At 48.7% G+C, this 17,962-nt stretch overlaps 1 protein-coding gene across 1 annotated transcript in view; it reads left to right on the top strand.

Annotated features, from left to right (window-relative positions):
- The window catches only part of grm5b (glutamate receptor, metabotropic 5b), a gene marked incomplete at both ends in the record, with an annotated part of 93,633 nt that extends 76,848 nt beyond the window's left edge, over nucleotides 1-16,785 (top strand). The window contains 8 exons of the mRNA XM_083773278.1: nucleotides 4,958-5,075; nucleotides 5,406-5,592; nucleotides 6,482-6,640; nucleotides 9,815-9,940; nucleotides 11,123-11,305; nucleotides 14,302-14,468; nucleotides 15,558-16,293; nucleotides 16,420-16,785. Of these exons, the coding sequence (XP_083629404.1) occupies nucleotides 4,958-5,075; nucleotides 5,406-5,592; nucleotides 6,482-6,640; nucleotides 9,815-9,940; nucleotides 11,123-11,305; nucleotides 14,302-14,468; nucleotides 15,558-16,293; nucleotides 16,420-16,785 (2,042 nt within the window). The remainder of the gene's footprint in view (nucleotides 1-4,957; nucleotides 5,076-5,405; nucleotides 5,593-6,481; nucleotides 6,641-9,814; nucleotides 9,941-11,122; nucleotides 11,306-14,301; nucleotides 14,469-15,557; nucleotides 16,294-16,419) is intronic.
- Nucleotides 16,786-17,962: the final 1,177 nt, after the last annotated feature.

Genomic DNA, 17,962 nt, shown 5'->3' with positions numbered 1-17,962 from the left:
ACAAGCAGTAACTAAAGTTTTTGTGGCGTAAAAGTACAATATTTGCTGCTGAGATGTAGTGGAGTAGAAGTTAAAGTACTGACAATTGGGAATACTCCAGAGTGTCCTCTGGTCAGCCCTGGCTACGCACCACTACTTTATAGCTGTATCATTGTGTGGAGATCTCTGAGCGTCGGGCTATACGCAAGAATAGTTATTACCTTTGACTCTTGCAGTGCATAAAGTTTGAGGAAGTCAGACGTTAAAGAAAGATTAGAAGTGGCACATCGCTGGACAGCAGGTGCAGGACAAAACTGTGGATAAAGCAATATAAAAAATAGAATTCCACAAGGCTTTATTGATTAACGTTTAATCTTCTGATGAAGACAGAAATAATAATCTATAGTAAAGCCTGGACTGGGAGCTTTACAAAAAGTTATTTTCTTTATATTACAAGGCAGACTTTGACACACAGTGGTGTTGCTCAATGTGTTATGTAAGGGTTAGCCTGAGCTAACGTGTTAGGTTTCTGGTCTAGAGGGGCGGGTCGCGGCTGAGATTTGCGCACGCCCTGATTGGATCTCATCGATCTGTCCGTCACCCCCGGCCCCTCCTCTCCCCCCTAGTGCAGCGCTTCGTCACATCATTTGGAGCGACGCCCACCCAGAAGGGTTGACTCCACTTTTAGACCAGAGCGGCCAATGCGTTCCTCCAGGCTTTCAATTTTTGCACCAACAAAAATGAAAGCCTGGTACCGAGGCTATGTAAGGGTTAATGTCTGCCTAGGTGGTCATTGTCGGGAGATAATTCACCGCTGACAATGACCCTGACAATGACCACCTATAGGCTGACAATATCCTGCTTATTACATGGCTACTTAATACATAAATTAATAAATTGATCCAAAACACAACAAAACGAGATATTTACTTGCTTGCGGTAAGTGGTGGGCGTCTGCCCAGCTGCAGCACTGTCGGAAAACAAGGAAGTGAGTTGATCAAATAGAATCTGGTACTGCTTCGTCTATTTCTTGCTCAAATGTTTTCAAAAACATTTTTGAGAGCAATGTTTAGCTGTAAATGACGATTGTGTGTGTGTTTACATGGCTGTCATGTTGGAAACAGCATTCAATCAAGCGGGCGCAGCAGGTGCTCCTAGGCCCTGAATGGTGTTTAGAAAAAGCATATTGTTCCTACCTTGCTGACACAGAGCTTTTAATTGCTATTAGTATGCCTCCACAACCAATTATTAATGAGAGAGCAAGAGACAGAATGTCAATGGCACGCACACACGCACACACACGCACGCACACACTTCCATTCCATTCAATTTGCCACTGTCATGGTCACCAATTTCTATAATTTTCTATTTTGCATTAAGAGACACTTTCAATGCAAATCAATTTTGCCTTGAATGCAAATCTCTCTCTATTACACGTTCAGCTGCTCATTATAAATTGTCCGCTAAGCCAACCTGTTGCCAAAGTGGCACGATCTGATTAAAACACAAACCATGCACACTGTCCAAAGATAAGATATTAAAAAAGGAAAGTAGGAACAGACAGACAGACAGACAGACATGCTGATCACCCCACAGCGATGATTTGATTGGTTGAGCAAAGTACATATTGAAGATAAAAGTGAGGGCAGAACAGTTAGGACGCCAAAAATGATTGGCCGGAATGTTCTCTACTCCGTGTCATTAGCATCCATACCCTAGCTGGGGTTTCTGTGTGGAGGTTGTATGTTTTCCCCGTGTCCCCTAGGGTAGGTACCCTCACAAAACACATGTAGTAACCCTGGGCTCTATATTCTGTTCTGTGTGGAGGTTGTATGTTTTCCCCGTGTCCCCTAGGGTAGGTACCCTCACATGTTCTCCCCGTGTCCCCTAGGGTAGGTACCCTCACAAAAAACATGTAGTAACCCTGGGCTCTATATTCTGGTCAGCCGGGAAAGGAACTGGTTGGAATAACGTGTTCCATCCACACGCTACGTTCTACTGTCTTTATAATAACGTGTTCCATCCACACGCTACGTTCTACTGTCTTTATAATAACGTGTTCCATCCACACGCTACGTTCTACTGTCTTTTATGGTCCACACAGCTCCCATAAGTCCCATTTAGCAAATAGTGTCTGTTGATTATGCCCTGCAACCTAACTACATCACTGATTAAATAAACTTTATTGGCTGCATAAAAAGACAAAGACACTCACTGGCTTCATCACGTTTAACGACGTTAGCGCAACCTTATCGACTGTGTGTGTGTATAGGCGTGTGTGTGCATGTGTGCAGAAAAAAAGAAGGAAAGAAAGAAAGAAAGAAAGACGGCACGGGCGCATGCGTGTGCGTGCGTGCATGTGTGCGTGCGTGCGTGCGTGACACATTACATGTCCCTGATGCTCTGTCTCTGGCCGAGACACTGAGTAGTGTAGGAAGTGTCAGGAAGGATGGTAATTACAAGTGTCCCTTTAATTAATGACACTCTATCCCCCTGTCTGTCTGCCAGGAGGAAATAGAGAAAGGGAGGAGAGAGAGAGAGAGAGAGAGAGAGAGAGAGAGAGAGAGAGAGAGAGAGAGAGAGAGAGAGAGAGAGAGAGAGAGAGAGAGAGAGAGAGAGAGAGAGAGAGAGAGAGAGAGAGAGAGAGAGAGAGAGAGAGAGAGAGAGAGAGAGAGAGAGAGAGAGAGAGAGAGAGAGAGAGAGAGAGAGAGAGAGAGAGAGAGAGAGAGAGATATTAAACATTTTCATGTCAAGGACCCCCAAATTGGTTTTATGACACTTCTGAACTGTCTTTGTGAGGAGAGAGAGAAACTGATTACCTTGTAGTGATTAAAGGGCCTCTTCAGCCCTTTTGCAACCAGATCTTATTTTAATGATGTTTAGCACACAATAAACCCTTCCTTGGGTTTTTATGTGTGCAAGGTGTGTTTTTAGATATTCTAGTCATGAAGCCATGTTCATGACCAAAATTTGTCATGAAAATGTGGTGTTGGGTGAAATCAGCCCTCAGCTATATCTGTCAGATATATATGGGGAGGGAAGCCTCACCCCACAGGGGCAAGGCATCTCCTCCCTTACTGGACAGGGCTTTTCTTATACCCCTCCCCTACTGGCTGCCTTTTTCCTGAGTTGGGCGTTGTTATAATCTAGTAGACAAGTAGAGTCTGGAAAAGCATTCCAGCAGCCAGCTGGAATGCCCCTAACTGTTCTGCCCTCACTTTTATCTTCAATATGTACTTTGCTCAACCAATCAAATCATCGCCTCCCTCTCGACACATGCCTCCTCAAATAGAGGAGGCATGTGTCAGTGGAGTGGAATGTTCTGAAGCCGGATTGAAATTCGTACATTAATAAGCAAGATACTTTTCAACCTGTTCATAGACAATGTTTTCCACCACTTTCGAGATGGAGCTAAAAATAGAAACAGGGTGGTAGTTGCCGGGGTCTATCAACATTGAGTTACTGCAGTTCCTTATGGCGGTGAAATGTTTAACTGCTTTCAACCTTTGAGTATGTCATAGGCAAATGGTCGAACATAGCAAAAAGAGAAGATCTACAAGCTCACAATGTTTTGTCAGCTTGTAGATCTGCTCTTGTCCCTTTAGTGCCTGAGTGGTTAAACTGTAAGCTTTTTGATCAGCTCAGGAAAAGTATAGAGGGTAAAACGAGGCCCAGGCCGTAGCGTAACGGTCTGGGCACCGGACTGGTAATCCAGTCGCAGTGTGCCGCGGGTTCGACTCCCGGACCCGACACGGCCTTTACTGCATGTCATCCCCCCATCTCTCTCCCGTTTCCTGTCAGCCTACTGTCTGTCCCTTCAAAAATCAATAAAAGGCGTAAGCCGCAAAAGAAAAAAAAAAAGAAAAAAAAAAACGAAAGGATAGAATATAGGCATTATGGGAAAGACAGTGGCTATGGAGGGATTACACAGGAAGAGAAGGTTCAAAAAGAGAGGATGACAGAGATGGATGGAAACAGTGCAGTGGTGCATGGGGGATGAAGAGGGAGAACAGACTGAATACAGTATGTGAATCTTAATAACCATGAGGAAAGATGCACATATAGGAGTCTTTTATGTTCAAATAATATACTGGTTGATAAGTGACTCTGTAAGGATGAGTGGAGGGGAATTATGTCACGTTTCTACAGCGCTGTTCAGACAGCTCGAGGGAGGTTAGATGTACAGTACTATACAATATACTATACAGTACTGTACAATACAACATTGTACAACATGGCCCATAGCACTTACCCCACCCCCTTAGATAGCATTTCTGTAGACTTAGATAGCATTTGATACAGACTTATAGCATGTTATGTAGACAGCACTATAATTGCATTGTATGTAGTCATAGCACGTACATATGTATAGCATAGTAGTATAGATGTATAGTTTATATGTATAGCTTCATTATATAGATATTCCACTGTTACTTTCTTAGCTTACGCATGTTTCTTGATAAATGTGATGTGATGTATTCCCATGCTTTTTTGTTCTTGCTTAATGTAAGTCGCTCTGGATTAAGAGCGTCTGCTAAATGCCTAAATTGTAAATTGTAAATTGTATGAGGCGTACAGACGAGAAGAAACACCGAGGTCTGTGTCTTGGCAATGTGAACAGGGAAGAATGTCTGCTCTCTTGGTGTCGGTAGAATAGTTGTGTTGGAATCATTCAACGCTCAATATTGGACCAGTGTTGCCATGCGTCTACTTGTAGTGTTGCTGTAAATGTTGGTAGTTGCGGGTTTTGGTTTTATGGGCTTGTTTCTGAAGTGTAGTTGCTTTTGGGCTTCATTCAGACCCGCATCTGAAAATGTTTTGTGCCAGGGACCCCCAAAAGAGGATTTAAACCCGACAGAGACGATCATACAGTATAATTCACTTGGCCAAGCACGCTTTAGGCATTAGTGAGTGAGTTTTGAATGACGTATATCATTGAGTTTACCATTAAATGTCCTGTCCTCTCCGCCCCATGCAGGCTGCGATCCTATCCCAGTGGAGTACCTGCGCTGGGGGGACCCAGAGCCCATCGCCGCGGTGGTCTTTGCCTGTCTGGGTCTCATGGCCACTTTCTTCGTCACCGCAGTCTTCATCAGGTAACACGTTCCGTTTTTTTCCAGCTCAGGCAAACGAGCTATTGTGGGAGTTATCTGAGGTCTGAGGTGTCATATAGAAGACTCTTGCTCCATCTCTGAGTTTTGACTCGACTGTGTGTGTGTGTGTGTGTGTGTGTGTGTGTGTGTGTGTGTGTGTGTGTGTGTGTGTGTGTGTGTGTGTGTGTGTGTGTGTGTGTGTGTGTGTGTGTGTGTGTGTGTGTGTGTGTGTGTGTGTGTGTGTGTGTGTGTGTGTGTGTGCCCGCCCGCCCGCCCGCCCGCCCCACTTTGAGAACCAGTGGTCTAACAATGCGTGGTGTTGTTTGCGTGCAGGTTCAGGGACACCCCGGTAGTGAAGTCGTCCAGCAGAGAGCTGTGCTACATCATCCTGGCTGGCATCTGTCTGGGCTACCTGTGCACCTTCAGTCTGATCGCCAAGCCCCACGTCATGCACTGCTACCTGCAGCGCCTGGGCATAGGCCTGTCCCCCGCCATGAGCTACTCCGCCCTGGTCACCAAGGTAAAACCTTAACCCATTCTGACCTGAGATCAGATTCATACGAGGTTTCCGCCGGACACACACTGATGAACCCATTCTGACCTGAGATCAGATTCTAAAAATGTCAGTCGTTCTTTGATTTTTTTCAAAAATAGCAGACCTACAAGCTCGTATCGCGCCACTCGGTGGCGCGATATGAGCTTGTAGATCTGCTATTTTTAAATAGCTAAAGCATAACATGATGCTGACACCAAAATGGGTGCCTGTTCAGAATGGGTTAAAGGGACACTTATATGTTAATGACGTTTAGAAGCTTTAGAACACTTTCCTGGGGGTCTTTATGTGTGTAATATGTGGTTTTAGATATTTTAGATTGTAGCAGCGAGCACAGTGTCTCTGATGTCATGGACACTGGCCTCACTACCTTCCTGGACTACAATTCCCACAATTCTTTGGTGCACTGCTCCTCCTTGTGGACAGGGGGAGAGCTGTCTTACTGAGACAACATGTAGTCCAGGAAGGAAGTGAGCCCAGTGTCCATGACATCAGAGACACCAGGCTCAATGCTAAAATCAAAAATATCTAAAACCACATATTACATACATAAAGACCCCCAGGAAAGTGTTCTAAAGCTTCTAAACGTCATTAACATATATGTTTTTGCAAAAAGGGTGAAGTGTCCCTTTAACCCTAATATAGGCCTGTCCCCCGCCATATCTTCCCCCCAAAAATGCCAGGGTACTGCACTGTACTATTTGAACTGGGGACTGACAAGCTCTTGGAATTGCAGGCATTACATTTTGTCTGACTCGGTTCCGCAGATACATAATGTGAAAATAGCCGATCTACAGTCAGGCTCACAACAACAACAACAAGCTGCAACTGTTGTCCTTCTATTCTTCTCCTCCAGACCAACCGCATCGCCCGCATCCTGGCGGGCAGCAAGAAGAAGATCTGCACCAAGAAACCTCGCTTCATGTCCGCCTGCGCTCAGCTCATCATCGCCTTCCTGCTCATCCTGCTGCAGCTGGCCATCATCGTGGCTCTGTTCCTCATGGAGCCTCCACAGGTAGGGGGCAGTAGAGAGTTCCCCATGGAGCCTCCACAGGTAGGGGGCAGTAGAGAGTTCCTCATGGAGCCTCCACAGGTAGGGGGCAGTAGAGAGTTCCTCATGGAGCCTCCACAGGTAGGGGGCAGTAGAGAGTTCCTCATGGAGCCTCCACAGGTAGGGGGCAGTAGAGAGTTCCTCATGGAGCCTCCACAGGTAGGGGGCAGTAGAGAGTTCCCCATGGAGCCTCCACAGGTAGGGGGCAGTAGAGAGTTCCTCATGGAGCCTCCACAGGTAGGGGGCAGTAGAGAGTTCCTCATGGAGCCTCCACAGGTAGGGGGCAGTAGAGAGTTCCCCATGGAGCCTCCACAGGTAGGGGGCAGTAGAGAGTTCCTCATGGAGCCTCCACAGGTAGGGGGCAGTAGAGAGTTCCTCATGGAGCCTCAACAGGTAGGGGGCAGTAGAGAGTTCCTCATGGAGCCTCCACAGGTAGGGGGCAGTAGAGAGTTCCCCATGGAGCCTCCACAGGTAGGGGGCAGTAGAGAGTTCCTCATGGAGCCTCCACAGGTAGGGGGCAGTAGAGAGTTCCTCATGGAGCCTCCACAGGTAGGGGGCAGTAGAGAGTTCCTCATGGAGCCTCCACAGGTAGGGGGCAGTAGAGAGTTCCCCATGGAGCCTCCACAGGTAGGGGGCAGTAGAGAGTTCCTCATGGAGCCTCCACAGGTAGGGGGCAGTAGAGAGTTCCTCATGCCCCCACAGCCAGTAGAGAGTTCCTCATGGAGCCTCCACAGGTAGGGGGCAGTAGAGAGTTCCTCATGGAGCCCCCACAGGTAGGGGGCAGTAGAGAGTTCCCCATGGAGCCTCCACAGGTAAGGGGCAGTAGAGAGTTCCTCATGGAGCCTCCACAGGTAGGGGGCAGTAGAGAGTTCCTCATGCCCCCACAGCCAGTAGAGAGTTCCTCATGGAGCCTCCACAGGTAGGGGGCAGTAGAGAGTTCCCCATGGAGCCTCCACAGGTAGGGGGCAGTAGAGAGTTCCCCATGCCCCCACAGGTAGGGGGCAGTAGAGAGTTCCTCATGGAGCCTCCACAGGTAGGGGGCAGTAGAGAGTTCCCCATGGAGCCTCCACAGGTAGGGGGCAGTAGAGAGTTCCCCATGGAGCCTCCACAGGTAGGGGGCAGTAGAGAGTTCCCCATGAGCCTCCACAGGTAGGGGGCAGTAGAGAGTTCCTCATGGAGCCTCCACAGGTAGGGGGCAGTAGAGAGTTCCTCATGGAGCCTCCACAGGTAGGGGGCAGTAGAGAGTTCCCCATGGAGCCTCCACAGGTAGGGGGCAGTAGAGAGTTCCCCATGGAGCCTCCACAGGTAGGGGGCAGTAGAGAGTTCCTCATGGAGCCTCCACAGGTAGGGGGCAGTAGAGAGTTCCTCATGGAGCCTCCACAGGTAGGGGGCAGTAGAGAGTTCCTCATGGAGCCTCCACAGGTAGGGGGCAGTAGAGAGTTCCCCATGGAGCCTCCACAGGTAGGGGGCAGTAGAGAGTTCCCCATGGAGCCTCCACAGGTAAGGGGCAGTAGAGAGTTCCTCATGGAGCCTCCACAGGTAGGGGGCAGTAGAGAGTTCCCCATGGAGCCTCCACAGGTAGGGGGCAGTAGAGAGTTCCTCATGGAGCCCCCACAGGTAGGGGGCAGTAGAGAGTTCCTCATGGAGCCCCCACAGGTAGGGGGCAGTAGAGAGTTCCTCATGGAGCCTCCACAGGTAGGGGGCAGTAGAGAGTTCCTCATGGAGCCTCCACAGGTAGGGGGCAGTAGAGAGTTCCCCATGGAGCCTCCACAGGTAGGGGGCAGTAGAGAGTTCCCCATGGAGCCTCCACAGGTAGGGGGCAGTAGAGAGTTCCCCATGGAGCCTCCACAGGTAGGGGGCAGTAGAGAGTTCCTCATGGAGCCTCCACAGGTAGGGGGCAGTAGAGAGTTCCCCATGGAGCCTCCACAGGTAGGGGGCAGTAGAGAGTTCCCCATGGAGCCTCCACAGGTAGGGGGCAGTAGAGAGTTCCTCATGGAGCCTCCACAGGTAGGGGGCAGTAGAGAGTTCCTCATGCCCCCACAGCCAGTAGAGAGTTCCTCATGGAGCCTCCACAGGTAGGGGGCAGTAGAGAGTTCCTCATGGAGCCTCCACAGGTAGGGGGCAGTAGAGAGTTCCCCATGGAGCCTCCACAGGTAGGGGGCAGTAGAGAGTTCCCCATGGAGCCTCCACAGGTAGGGGGCAGTAGAGAGTTCCTCATGGAGCCTCCACAGGTAGGGGGCAGTAGAGAGTTCCCCATGGAGCCTCCACAGGTAGGGGGCAGTAGAGAGTTCCCCATGGAGCCTCCACAGGTAGGGGGCAGTAGAGCGTTCCTCATGGAGCCTCCACAGGTAGGGGGCAGTAGAGAGTTCCCCATGGAGCCTCCACAGGTAGGGGGCAGTAGAGAGTTCCTCATGCCCCCACAGCCAGTAGAGAGTAGATGGATCCATGTTCCTCATGGAGCCTTTTCTGTCAGAAAGCCTTGACAGTAGAATTCTCCATGCACCAGGGCAGTGGAGAGTAGTGTTCATTTGACTGTGTATCCAAATGGACCATTTGGTTCCATTTGCAGAGTTACATACCCATAAGGTCCCCAGGCCCGGTGTTGAGATACAGTGGCATAGCACAGTTCAGCAGGGCAATTCAGTATGCTTGACTGTGCATAACATATTAAAGCAGAGAAGAGAGTCTGGGGGGAAATAATAAACATTACAGTGCAGAAAAAAGGATTAAAAGAAAACCTAGGCGGTAGCAAACAGAACTGTTTAGCTGTGATTTTAGTTTTGTAGCAAACATTTCGTTTTTTGGGGAGTTTGTTCCAGATGGTGGTGCATGAAAAAAAGGAACGTTGTCAATGGCAAATAAAGTGGCAAAGTGAGTTTAATGTCGTTTAACATTGTTTAATGCAATCAGACTTTTCTGTGTGGATGTATGGACTGTCAAGGCCAGAAAGTAGTTTTTTGCCACTCAGTAGGCGTTCCCGCATAACCTCTGGGTATGATGATGATGTCACGCACATACCGAGTCAACCTATAAATGTAATGCATACAATTCCAAGCGTTTGTCAGGGTGGGCTACGTTGGTGACTTGGTGTCCACATGTTTTTGTTTACATTCTCTTTTGGACGATGGGTCCCTGCAGGTCATCCATGACTACCCTAGTATCCGCCAGGTCAACCTCATCTGTAATACCACCAACCTGGGGGTGGTGGCGCCACTGGGCTACAATGGACTGCTCATCCTCAGCTGCACCTTCTACGCCTTTAAGGTACGTACGGGTCGGACACGCTGACGTTCACATGGTATAGCTGAGAGTGTTGAAGCAGGGACCCCTTGCCTGGCTTGGAGCGTCAGTGAATCCACTGTATGAGTCTGGCCAAGCCAGGCAAAGGGACCCTCACTACTACATACTGTACATATGCTGAAGACCCATTATTTAGATTTTGATTGAAATATTAGTTATAATCATTTAGATGTTGTCTCTGATATGATATGGTTTCTTGGCATGACATCATATCCCACAGTCCTGTGGGGGTGTGACCATAGCGGGTACAGAGGGCGTCTGGGAATCAAAAGGTCTGCGGTTTGAATCCCAGCTGGCCCTGAGCAAGAAAATAGCTGCTGTATTAACAGCACCCACTGCTCCTAAACATGGTGGCGTGGGTTAAAGGCAGAGGACCTGTTTCACATTATGCACAAATTGAATTCCAATTATATATATATTTTTCTCTATTGTGCCAGGTGCTTTGAATGGAGTGAATGTGGGCCTGCTACAAATTTCAAAAAGAGGGAGAAACTATATAGCACAGTCGCCCATACTTAGTATCAGGCCATGACCCGATGGAATGTATTTCATTGTGTTCATTAGACCGAACAGTGAACCATCGATTGGGCCATGGTGGCAGCATCGTAGACATTCGTTTCCAATACGTCTTTATGCCTCGTGACTCATCATAGCACATAAATATCTATGTACAGCCTGAGTCACAGGGTTTACGTGACAGTTTCATGATGTTGTGGAAACATAATGAGACATGTCGTCAATGTCCTAACCCTTTGATATAGTGGAGTAGAAGTAAAAAGACCCGTCTGAAGTCAGTGGTGCTGTACTGTACCTGGCCTCTGTGTGTGTGTGTGTGTGTGTGTGTGTGTGTGTGTGTGTGTGTGTGTGTGTGTGTGCGCGTGACACTGCTCAACAGTGCCATCCAGTGGTATTAGTGAGGTGTTTCATATGTTCGTGCTTGGACGCGTACAAATGCTTGGAGGCGTAGCTACACATACATACATACATACATACATAGGGACACACATAGCTACGCAATGGAGTGGCTGCACCACTCAAACAATAGTGTCCTCTCCTCCTTCTGCATCAAATTTCTCATCCTTGCTGTTCCTTGATGCTCTGTTAAGTAGCTACTTGTATTTATCTCTCTCTCTGTCTCCTACGTAGACACGTAACGTTCCGGCCAACTTCAACGAGGCGAAGTACATCGCCTTCACCATGTACACCACCTGCATCATCTGGCTGGCGTTCGTGCCCATCTACTTCGGCTCCAACTACAAGATCATCACCATGTGCTTCAGTGTCAGCCTCAGCGCCACCGTGGCCCTGTGCTGCATGTTTGTACCCAAGGTAAGACCGTCACCGACGCGCTCCAGGGCCTGCCGGCCTGTTCCGACAGCCCATTATTCTGATGGTCCGATGGCCCATTTTTCCCCCAAATCCCCAATAGTCTGAAAAATGTCCCATTGCGACCAAAGTCTCATTACACCAACCACCTGTTATTTCCAAAACAAATCTCACTCTTCCGACAGTCCAGTGATCTGATCATATGTGCTATCCATGGTGCTACTGCTGAATCATCTGAAATGCCGCAAAATAAGTTATAACTATTTTCACTATTTTAATAACCTTTTTATATATATTATCTGTGTCTGGTGGAAAATTGCCACACCATGGCTCTACGCTGCATGTTTGTATCCAAGCCAGAAACATTGTCACCCACATGTTCATAGCCTCAGTCATAGATATATAAAAAAATCACCCCTGTGTGAAGTGAGGGGCGCTAATATATTAAAGTCTAACTCATGTTGATTAGGTGATGTAATGGTGATGTAAAACAAACAAAACACAAACATTAAACGCCATTAACAATAAAGAGACAATAAATGACACATTATGGCATAAACATTAAACATAAATATCTCTAAATCATACCCGTGTGAAGTGAGGGCTGCTCTCATACATCATCATACAGTATCTGTATCTCATTCTGGCCAATCACCTTTGTCTTCAATGTTTGTGTTTACACAATGTTTTTGTTTAGACAAACACTCAAAGCTGGACAATCATTGTCAATGGCCACTGCAGTTCATTGGAGCGCTATGTCTCCAACGAAGGCGGAAGTCAAGCGGAAGTGCGGAAGGCACGCTGCGTCAAGTGACTACTGGCCATTCACAACGCCTCTTTTCCGGGACTTATCAATTCAATCCAAGGGAGCTTTATTGGCATGAGAAAACAAATGTTTACATTGCCTGTCTGATTGGCCTACCGAATGTCCCCTTCCATGACGCACGCGGAAGCTTGCTCACAAACACACAAAACTGTGTGTTTGTGCTTTTTTCTAAATGCTGATGTATAGGTTTAAAGTGCTCATGTGGCCTATAATAGTAGTTTTTTGGGGCTTGTTTTTATAGACCTGGTTGCATGTTTCTCTCTCAATATTGTGCAACTGTCAAGTCTGAGTCATAGTGTTGGGGGGTTTGACCAATACGTCTGAGTCATAGTGTTGGGGGGGTTTGACCAATAAGTCTGAGTCATAGTGTTGGGGGGTTTTGACCAATACGTCTGAGTCATAGTGTTGGGGGGTTTGACCAATAAGTCTGAGTCATAGTGTTGGGGGGTTTGACCAATACGTCTGAGTCATAGTGTTGGGGGGTTTGACCAATAAGTCTGAGTCATAGTGTTGGGGGGTTTGACCAATAAGTCTGAGTCATAGTGTTGGGGGGTTTGACCAATACGTCTGAGTCATAGTGTTGGGGGGTTTGACCAATAAGTCTGAGTCATAGTGTTGGGGGGTTTGACCAATAAGTCTGAGTCATAGTGTTGGGGGGTTTGACCAATACGTCTGAGTCATAGTGTTGGGGGGGTTTGACCAATAAGTCTGAGTCATAGTGTTGGGGGGTTTTGACCAATACGTCTGAGTCATAGTGTTGGGGGGTTTGACCAATAAGTCTGAGTCATAGTGTTGGGGGGTTTTGACCAATAAGTCTGAGTCATAGTGTTGGGGGTTTTGACCAATACGTCTGAGTCATAGTGTTGGGGGGTTTTGACCAATAAGTCTGAGTATAGTGTTGGGGGGTTTTGACCAATACGTCTGAGTCATAGTGTTGGGGGTTTTGACCAATATGTCTGAGTCATAGTGTTGGGGGGTTCGACCAATATGTCTGAGTCATAGTGTTGGGGGGTTTTGACCAATACGTCTGAGTCATAGTGTTGGGGGGGGGGGGGGGGGGGGTTCGACCAATATGTCTGTGTCCCTTCTGGGCCTATATGGAGATGTCTGTTTCTGTCTGTCCTTTTTATGCCCAAGGAGATCTCTGTATATGTCAGTGCTTGTTCGATTTATGCCCATAAATGGAGATCCTGATCAGTATCAGTATCACACTCTGATCAGTTATGCCCATATTGGAATGTCCATTTATGGGTATATTGGTTGGATCTGCGGTTCTGGACAACTGGATTACCAAACTACTGGCAAAGTCTGAAGTCTGTAAGACAAGATGCATAATATATTATAGTGGTCGGATCTGTGACTGTGGACAACCGGATCTCTGTATCTGTCAGTCCTTGTCCCTTTTATGAGATTACTGATGTCATCAGGCCCATATATGCCCACTTTTGTCCGCTACGCCGCTAACCCCTCCTATTCTATATTCAGCTATTAGTGTATATTCTCATCTTACACAAACATTAAATTCACCTTTGACAATGAATGGAGAATGTACAATGATAAGAGCGCCCCTCACTTCACACGGGTGTGATGTTTTTATAGGGTATGTGAGATGGGGATACACATTATGTTATGAGAGGCTGTAGTTTAAAATGATTGTAAAGGATTTACAAACAAGAGAAAAGTGTAGTGACAGTCACAGTAAGCATTACCTGCATCCACCCATCGTCACCCTCTTATTCAAGGTTGGGTCACAGAGCTGTTGGTTGGGTCACCCATCGTATCGTCACCCTCTTATTCAAGGTTGGGTCACAGAGCTGTTGGTTGGGTCACCCATCGTATCGTCACCCTCTTATTCAAGGTTGGGTCACAGAGCTGGCAGAAAACCGCCGACTTCCCTTTCCTATACGCTTGCCAGCTCTGACTGAGGGGATGCCGAGTTGTTCCCAGTTCAGTCTGGAGATCTAATCCCTCCACCTGGTATTCTGTCTGACCGGGGAGTTGACAAATTACTTTTGTTTTGTTTTTCTTTGTATGTACTGTGTAACCAGTGAAGACACAGACAGGCAGTGTCCTGGAAATGTATTTATTTATATATTTTCTAAGTTCATATATATATATATATATATATATATATATATATATATATATACTGTTTTTGTGTGTGTGTTTTTAGGTATACATAATCCTGGCCAAGCCGGAGCGCAATGTGCGCAGTGCCTTCACCACCAGCACGGTGGTACGCATGCACGTGGGCGACGGGAAGTCTTCCTCCGCGGCCAGCCGCTCCTCCAGTCTGGTCAACCTCTGGAGGCGCAGAGGCTCTGCTGGAGACACTCTCAGGTAGGCCTGTTTTTGCGTGCATAAAGGTGGCCCAAACGACAAATACGAATACGTTCAGTGAGCAAAGAGAATTAGACGGCGCAACACGGAGGAAATCAATATATTTGTGGGGTGCTCGGGGAGAACCTATAGCAGATCAGAAAAAGAAAAACCTGCTCTTTTGTGGGCAGACTTACAAATTGTTTGCTGTGTACGAGGTGATTTGGTTAATGGGTTTAAAGCTAAATGTAATAACTTCAAAAGGTGTGTGTGTGTGTGTGTGTGTGTGTGTGTGTGTGTGTGTGTGTGTGTGTGTGTGACTGTGTGTGTGTGTGTGTGTGTGTGTGTGTGACTGTGTGTGTGTGTGTGTGTGTGTGTGTGTGTGTGTGTGTGTGTGTGTGTGTGTGTGTGTGTGTGTGTGTGTGTGTGTGTGTGTGTGTGTGTGTGTGTGTGTGCGTGCGTGCGTGCGTGCGTGCGTGCGTGCGTGAGAGAGAGCAGTGGGATTTGTAGCCAGGTCAATGCCTGGTTAGTGTCACTAAAACAAAATGTACCTTTTTTGTAATGGCCCTCTCAGAGACGATCGAGTGTGCGTGTGCGAGTGTGCGGTTGTCTATGCGTTTGCATGCATCCACGTGCATGGAGAGCTGTCTGTCACTCTGACCCTAACATGAACCACAGACAGTGGCCTAATGGAGGCAGTGTGACGACCAGAGGCTGGGCAGTCCTCTTCAAACACACAATGGAATCATAGTGCTGTCAACACTTAGTATCTCTCTTATCTCTCTTCTCTTAGTATACCATTAATTGTCACACAAATAATTACAGATTAAGGATTGAATTGTGTTTTTGCCATTAAACATTGGAACATGCAAGTCAAAATGACATTTCTGTTTTGTCTTTGCCTTTTAGGCTTTGTAACACAAATTGCACAAATAACTGAAATATATTGTTTTTGGTACACCTATCTACCCTGTAAAGTCTCAGAGTTAAAGCTATAGGGTAAGTAATATTCCTTTGTTAATGGATGTCAAACTGGGGGTCCTTGAAATGGAAACGAATCATCGTTCGTACTCTGTCCACCACTGACACGGTGTGTGTTTCTTCACTCAGCTCCAATGGGAAGTCGGTGTCCTGGGCCCAGACGGAGCGCAGCGGTTCCCGGGGAAACCACCTGTGGCAGCGTCTCTCCTTCCACATCAAGAGGAAAGAGAACAACCAGACGGCCATCATCAAGCCCTTCTCCAAGACGCCCGATGGACGCTACTGTGGAGGCGGAGACCTGCCGCCCCACATGCCCCTGCCCTCATTCCCGTCCATCGGCGGCCGCCCCGACGCTGGCGTCGTCGACAAGACCCTATATGAGCTGCCGGAGGTCGAGGAGAGGTACCCGGTGCCCACGTACCGGCCCCAGACCCCTTCGCCCATCAGCACGGTCAGCCAGAGGCTCGGGGGGGGCGGGCAAGGGGAGGAGGCCCTGGTCGTGGTCGTGCCTTCGTACATGAGCGTCAGTGGCGGCCATGTTGGCGGGGGAACGGACGGCCGCGGGGCGGTCACCGTGGTCAGGGCGGCGGGGGAGGCCCCCAGCTCGCTCATGGACCAGATCAGCTGTGTGGTGAGCCGCTTCACCGCCAACATCAGCGAGCTCAACAGCATGATGCTCTCCAACTCGCCAACGCACGCTCCCCCTCATGTCCACGCCCCGGCCCCGCCGGCCTCGCCGACGCATCCCGTCGACCCGTACCTGTTGCCCCGGGAGACCCCGAATCCGCCCCCCACGCTGACCACCTACGCCGACGTCCAACCCCTGCCCCCCGTGGAGTCCCATGCGGACTGCGAACCCCGCCCTGTGCCGCCGTACCCTCCTAACCCCCCCTACCCCCATCCCCCTCCTCCTCACATGCAGCAGGCCCAGTTCTCACCTCCTCACTCGCCGTACCCCCGGCCACCTCCCCCTCCTCCTCACATGCAGCAGGCCCAGTTCTCACCTCCTCACTCGCCGTACGCCCTGCCGCCTGCTACTCACGCACAGCATGCTCAGTTCTCGCCACCGGCTTCCCCGCCCGCACGGTTGTGTGTGGGCGCCGCGCATCCCCTTCACGGTGGCCTCGCCGACTCCCCCCTGAGGAGGGCGGAGCTGGAGGAGGAGCTGATGGCGCTGACGCCCCCCTCGCCGTTCCGCGACTCGCTGGCGTCCAGCGACGACGGCGGCTCGCCGATCTCGGAGTCTGCCCTGTGTCTGCCCCCAGTCCCCTCCCACCCTCCGCCGTCGCCCCCCTCGCCCAACAAGTACAACCGGCTGATGCTCAGAAACTACAGCCAGAGCTCCTCCTCGCTGTGAGAGGAGGGCGGAGGAAGAAAGACGAGACAGAAGTGAAGGAGGAGAAACAAACGCAGGTTTTTTTCGAGGGAGTTACGGAGATGAGACCCTAATCGGTCCATCTGTCCCTCCGTGAAGCAACGACTGGCACCGAAGGGATGACGGAGAAGTCAATGGCTCTTTTTTTCGACTACAAGAACTAAGCAAACCGTGTGCCGTGTTACCGGATTTCTGGGTTTGTTTCTCAAAACCTAATTTAGTTCCTGCTCAGGAGGTGGTACTAAAACCTGAGTTTCGGGAACCCAAAACTCGGAACATATACTATACAAAATTTGCGCCATCGGCTATTTGTTTTCGGGTTTCAGGACGTACCAGTGTACCACCCTCCCGGTCGCTATAATGGAAATGCGGACAAAAAGACAAAAACTAAAATCACCTCTCCGTAGTCGAGAAGAGCCAGTGGGATGACGGAAGAGGACCGGTCGGTGCAAGGACTGGTCAGTGAAGTCATCAAAGGGCGACAGTCGTGCTTTGTCTGTGTTTACATTGTTCCAGTGAAGTGCGAGTAATCTAGTACCCTGATATTGGGGATTGTACTGTAGATTTGTTTTCATTGTTGTCTATATGGAGAGTATAAGAGAGCAAGGACTTTACGGAAATGGCCACAACATAGCTTTCTTTCTCTGTGTTTTGGTGTGCAAAATGATTCTTCTCTCGAGGTCTAGAGCTACAGTATAATGTCCATTTGGGTAGTGGCCTTAAATTAACATGGCTGTCAACTAATTAGAAAGTGTTTGTGTGTGTGTGTGTGTGTGTGTGTGTGTGTGTGTGTGTGTGTGTGTGTGTGTGTGTGTGTGTGTGTGTGTGTGTGTGTGTGTGTGTGTGTGTGTGTGTGTGTGTGTGTGTGTGTGTGTGTGTGTGTGTGTGTGTGTGTGTGTGTGTGTGTGTGCGCGTGCGGCCATAGGAAAAGACATTGTCACAGTTGTGGACAAATTATTATGTATTATTTAAGACTTGCTCAAGCCCGACTTAATGCTTCTGTGTCAAGGTGTTGCCGTGGATGTTTACATCACGGTTGTGTGTAGGCTTCAACCACAACACCTGAACGCACCACACACACACACACACACACACACACACACACACACACACAGACACACTCACAGGAAGTGGGAGCCAACTTGTATTTCGCTAAACA

This window comes from Protomyctophum parallelum (assembly GCF_964188405.1).
Source record: "Protomyctophum parallelum genome assembly, chromosome: 9".
Taxonomy (NCBI): Eukaryota; Metazoa; Chordata; class Actinopteri; order Myctophiformes; family Myctophidae; genus Protomyctophum; species Protomyctophum parallelum.
This window is presented reverse-complemented; position numbering and strand designations above follow the sequence as displayed.